Source organism: Centropristis striata, chromosome 18, assembly GCF_030273125.1.
Source record: "Centropristis striata isolate RG_2023a ecotype Rhode Island chromosome 18, C.striata_1.0, whole genome shotgun sequence".
NCBI lineage: Eukaryota > Metazoa > Chordata > Actinopteri > Perciformes > Serranidae > Centropristis > Centropristis striata.
This window is the reverse complement of record NC_081534.1, coordinates 1044373-1050372: the sequence shown is the minus strand read 5'-3', so window position 1 is coordinate 1050372 and position 6000 is coordinate 1044373. Positions and strand designations below refer to the sequence as shown.

At 38.1% G+C, this 6000-nt stretch overlaps 1 protein-coding gene across 5 annotated transcripts in view; it reads left to right on the top strand.

Annotated features, from left to right (window-relative positions):
• Positions 1-576: 576 nt before the first annotated feature.
• The window catches only part of cnih3 (cornichon family AMPA receptor auxiliary protein 3), a 386093-nt gene continuing 380669 nt past the window's right edge, over positions 577-6000 (top strand). For all 5 annotated transcript variants that reach the window (XM_059356600.1, XM_059356603.1, XM_059356602.1 and 2 more), the window contains exon 1: positions 577-1264. In XM_059356600.1, the coding sequence (XP_059212583.1) occupies positions 1187-1264 (78 nt within the window). In that variant the 5' untranslated portion in view covers positions 577-1186. The remainder of the gene's footprint in view (positions 1265-6000) is intronic.

Sequence of the window (6000 nt, the reverse complement as noted above, 5' to 3'; positions counted from 1 at the left end):
TTAAATATCATCTTTGCCATTTTTTAATGTGCTAATGTGCCCCTCTGATTAAACTCTGGCCCCTCTTTGGCCCCCACAGTAAAACTGGTCTAGAACCGCCACTGACAGGCAGGATGAAAAGGATTCAAAAATGGACCAAATAGCCCATAAAGACTCATAGAGTTAAGCTCTGTGGAACTGTGATTATTGCTCAATGACACTTGCAATTTACAATAGAGCCAGGCAATGGCGCCAGTCTCACTGTTTAAATATACTGCATGCCTCAGTCCATGCAGAGGATTAGTTCCTTTGAAGTCAGCATTGAAACTGTATTTTTACTTCGTGTTTCCGCATCTAAATATAAGATAATTGTATTTTGGGAGTGGGGATCTTTTGGTGCGTGGGCTACTTTTTCCCCCCAGTAATAATCTGTATTTAATTGTGTGTTTTACCTCTGCGGCATCCAGTCTGAGTGGTCAATGTGCAGCCACAATAACAGGAGAGGCTCGTGTTTCTGAATCATCAATCATTTCATCAGCATTTATGCATTTCACATGTTCAAAAATGATTCGGCGGCATGCAAATGATTTCAAGTTTCGGTGCAACTAGAAATCTGCACAAGCTGCGCGTGCACGAGCGCATTGGGGCGCTGCTGCTCTTTTAAATCCACCTGTTCACGCGCCTTCACGCGCTCCCTGCTCGCTGCTGCTGATAGGTTTGTCAGGGAGAGAAAACAGAATTTTTTTTAGCGCCTTGTGCACAAAGTGGTGAGTAGCTCTCCTCACAACAGCAGCAGAGACAGCAGCGCTGCTCCTGCTGCTGCTGAATGGATTACACACACATTCACCACCATATTATTATTATTATTATTAATAACGTGCAGTGATCGGAGAGGAAAGCCTTCCTATGATTGTATGATCAGCTCATCAGCGCCGTGGACACTTACTGCTGATCATGCCAAATGCACTGATGTGAGACTAGCTGCTGGGAGGACGCCAGACATCATCTGGAGAGGTTTTCTGCAACAATTTGTTGCAAACATTGTGAGAGGAGGGTGAAATCATGGTGCCGGTACCGAATCGGCTTCTCTTGGCACCGTGAGAACTTTCTTCCGAACCCCCTCCCCCTTTTTTCCCTTATTATTTTAGATGTTTGTCAGCGGGATCGTGCTTTTTTGGGAAATTATCCCCCGTTTCCCCTTTCAATTATGTTCACTTTTGCTGCCTTCTGCTACATGCTGTCTCTGGTCCTCTGTGTGTCCCTGATCTTCTTTGCAATATGGCACGTAAGTACCTCAGAATTCATATATTTATATTGAGATTTGTCATTTCCGTGTTCGTGCGGATGGGTTTTGTGTGCTGACTGGACGTGCAGGTATCTGTGCGTAATATTGCCAGATCGCCCAAAAACAACGTGAAAGCCTCAAAACCACAGCAGAGCTTTCACACTGCAGGATGATTTGTGGTCAGGTAGTTAAGTCAAGAGGACAGGTGCGCACTTGTATCTTCAGTTCTTGCTCATTCATCATTCATACATGCATCCATCGTTTTCACCACTTTGTCACATTTCCCCCATGCTTTCCTTTTACTTGGTAACTTAACACATTCATGCTGACCCAATTAGGTATGCAGAAGGCTTGCAAGCCTGTTCAGCATCATAGATAAATTAAACAGCTTTCCTTCCAGATCAATTAGGGAATCTTGTAATGTAATGTAACCTCCCCCCTCTCCTCGTTGTGCTGGGCTCCCTCAGCCTTTAATCAAGCCTCAGCACAGCTGTACACCAGCTCCTATATGACTGACTGCATTATTATGTTTGAATAATCTAATTATTTGCTTCCTAAGCAACATCTCCATCATGCAGGGCCTTATGTAAAGACAGATTTGGGTCAGGTCTTCCAGCCTATTGCCCCAAATCTGCCTTTTGCATGGAAACAGCCACAGACCTGATGCACTTGGTATATGACTGATCCCGGCAATTACAGTTAATAGTCTGTCTGCCTGTCTGTCAGACGTTGGCCCATGTGTCTGCTCACAGAGCAGAAATAAAGAGAGCAGGACAATGAGAGTGCAGACACCCATGACAGTACAGTTAACTGAGTGAAAAAACATGTGAAATGTACAGTAGAGCTCTGATGCTTGATACTACAGTGAAGGAAAGACATCACGATGTGTTCTGACTAGGGCTGGGCAATATGGCCCCAAAAGAGTATCACGATATTTCAGGCTGTTTTTGCGATAACGATATTCTTGACGATATTACCAAATACTTTAAAAGATAGAAAATATGATTTTTTTAGTCTGTATAAATAAATAAAAATCTAAAATGTAGTGTGAAGTGCAAATCTCAACAGTTGCCAAATACCAAAATAAGACACAAAATGAGAAGACAAAATGACCAAAAAATCCCACAGAAGACACAAAATGACTAAAAAAGACACAAAATGAACAAAAACACAGACAAAATGACTAAAAAAAAACACAAAATGAACAAAAACGACACAAAATGAGAAGACAAAATGACCAAAAAATCCCACAGAAGACACAAAATGACTAAAAAAGACACAAAATGAACAAAAACACAGACAAAATGACTAAAAAAAGACACAAAATGAACAAAAACGACACAAAATGAGAAGACAAAATGACCAAAAAATCCCACAGAAGACACAAAATGACTAAAAAAGACACAAAATGAACAAAAACACAGACAAAATGACTAAAAAAGACACAAAATGAACAAAAACGACACAAAATGAGAAGACAAAATGACCAAAAAAACCCACAGAAGACAAAAAAAGACACAAAATGACTAAAAGTGTTAAAAATTTACTCTTGACTCATGAGTATGAGATTATAATAAAAATAACCATTTAGGGGTTTCGGGGGCATATTTTAATGATATTTTGTAAAGGAGAATAAAGGTTCTTGTATGTTTTATTTAAGGCATCTTATTTTGACAGTCTTCTTGTAAGTTCTGTGGTGGATTCTGTTAACACAATGTGCTCTTATTTTGAAAGCTGCATGTGTTTAGTGACAGAGAGTATGACACAATTACCCTAAAAATAACGGGAATATTCAGTCTAAATTACAGTTTTTGCTGATATTTACATTTAAATTTAGAATAGAAAATCCACTCACTGTAATTTTTACGGTGAAGTTCTGGCAACCAGAGCTGCCGGTATTTTTCCGTAAATTAAACAGTATTTTTTTTACAGTGTACATTAGCTTTTTTTGAGTGAACACAACTGATTCCTTATCCATTCTGCTCATTCACAATCACATATACACTGTATGAAAAAAATTAAAGAAACGTTTTTATGGTAAAAAAACAAAAAAAAAAAACGGCAGCCGTGGTTGCCAGAACTTTACCGTTATAAATACGGCTATTTTTGCGATAACGATATTCTTGACGATATTACCAAATACTTAAAAATATATGGAAAATAGGATTTTTTTTTAGTCTGTATAAATAAATAAAAATCTAAAATATAGTGTGAAGTGCAAATCTCAACAGTTGCCAAATACAAAAAAATGACTCATGAGTATGAGATTATAATAAAAATAACCATTTAGGGGTTTTGGGGGCATATTTTAATGATATTTTGTAAAGGAGAATAAAGGTTCTTGTATGTTTTATTTAAGGCATCTTATTTTGATGGTCTTCTTGTAAGTTCTGTGGTGGATTCTGTTAACACACTGTGCTCTTATTTTGAAAGCTGCATGTGTTTAGTGACAGAGAGTAAGTAGCTTTTTGTGATTAAAACAACTTTGATTGTTAGCTAATGTTAGCTTGTGGCTAACAAAATGCATAATGCAGCAGTGTGTTTTTCAGTATTCAGTTGTAAGTGTCAACCTTACGCCACTACATAAAGAAGTAGGAATGTTTCCAATATCATGATATGCATTTTTTGTAACCATAAAAAAAAAAATATACCGATATTATCCTGAACGATACGATATGGCACACCCCTAGTTCTGATTCATTCTAGAGCAGGGGTCTCAAACTCAAATTACCTGGGGGCCGCAAAGACACGAAATGACGAAAAAATACATAGAATTACCAAAAAAGACACAAAATGACCCAAAAAAGACACAAAATGACAAAAAAAAGACACAAAATGACCAAAAAACCCTACAAAATTGGAAAAAAGACACAAAACGATTTAAAAAAAGACACAAAATGACCCAGAAAAGACACAGAATTACCAAAAAAAGACACAAAATGACCAAAAAAACCCACAAAATTATTAAAAAAAGACACAAAATGATTTAAAAAAGACACAAAATGACCAAAGAAAGACACAGAATTACCAAAAAAAGACACAAAATTATTAAAAAAGACACAAATACCAAAAAAAGAGACACAAAATTACCAAAATAAGTAATTAAAGGGACCTTCCACATTAAACTTTCATATCAAGGTGGGGGCCACAAAATATCGTCTTGAGGGCCGCAATTGGCTCGCAGGCCGCGAGTTTGAGACCCCTGTTCTAGAGGGACAGGAGCTGCAACATCTCCTTCAGTTCTGTCTTCTGTCTGATGTAAATCCAGCACTGGTGGAAGGATCACAATGGAACACATTATTCTGTAGCTTCAGCAATAATCCACATTGTGCCAGGCTTTATTTTGCATTTTGCTTAAGATGGCAGAAACAGTAGACATGCCTCCTCCACTGATTCCTGCTCACAGTGACATACAGACATGCAGTATCATAAGCTAAGGTTTCATATTGGGAAGAGACATAATGATAAAGAGGCTGCGGTGGGAATGTGTGCAGCTATGAAAGCATTCAGCAGAGCCGAGGCTGCACATTAACACCAGCCACCTGCCAAAAGCTGGGAAAATTTGGCTGTAACTCTTTCTATCAGCCACTTTGGCAGGTAGCCATCTCTCACTCAGTCTGTTTTTTTTTTTTCTTCCTTGGATTTCAAGCAACCTGGTCTCACAGGAATCCGTGGAATAGCCACGGATTCGCTCAAATTTCCGTGAAACTGACACGGATTTGGCTACAATGCAAGTTAATGCCAGTCATATCCCGTGGCTATTCCAACGTACAAAGTGATTATGTACATTCACTGAGTGAATATTTAGAAAATAAAACATATATTTCTCGCTAGAAATGTGATCAAAATCCATTTTTATGCAGAAACTAAGTCAAAATATTTATTTTTTTTCACTAAAAATGGACACAAACCAATAGGAAGTTCCAAAAAAGTGCTGGATCCTTCATTCCCATAATTCAATGCAGCAGCATATTTCCTTAAGTTTCCCCCGAAAAAAGATACAAAATGACCAAAAAAAGACACCAAATGACTAAAAAAAAGACACAAAATGACCAAAAAAAGGAAACAAAATGACCAAAAAAGACACAGAATGACCAGAAGACACAAAATTGACACGGATTTGGCTACAATGCAAGTTAATGCCAGTCATATCCCGTGGCTATTCCAACATACAAAGTGATTATGTACATTCACTGAGTGAATATTTAGAAAATAAAACATATATTTCTCGCTAGAAATGTGATCAAAATCCATTTTCATGCAGAAACTAAGTCAAAATATTGATTTTTCACTAAAAATGAGAGAACTGTCCGCCATGTTTTTTGTTCTGACCGCCGGGACCTTGAAAGTCACGTGACTTGGAACAAACCAATAGGAACAAATATCCATGGAATAGCCACGGGATATGACTGTCATTAACTTGCATTGTAGCCAAATCCGTGTCAGTTTCACGGAAATTTGAGCGATTCCGTGGCTATTCCACGGATTTTGAGTTAAGCGAAATCCGTGGCTATTTCACGGATTCCTGTGAGACCAGGTTGATTTCAAGAACTCATCTGGTTTCAAAGAACTGCTGAAAACACTGAATCCTGCTGCCACAGTGGCCATTTGACCAAAAGGTTATTTTAAATGCCCCTAGCAGCAGTGCATTGCTAAAAAGAGCAAGCGTGCTGAGTCAAACTACCCAGGGTAAAATCAAGCTATAAATAAAGAGTCCAGTGTAGATGAACATAAAA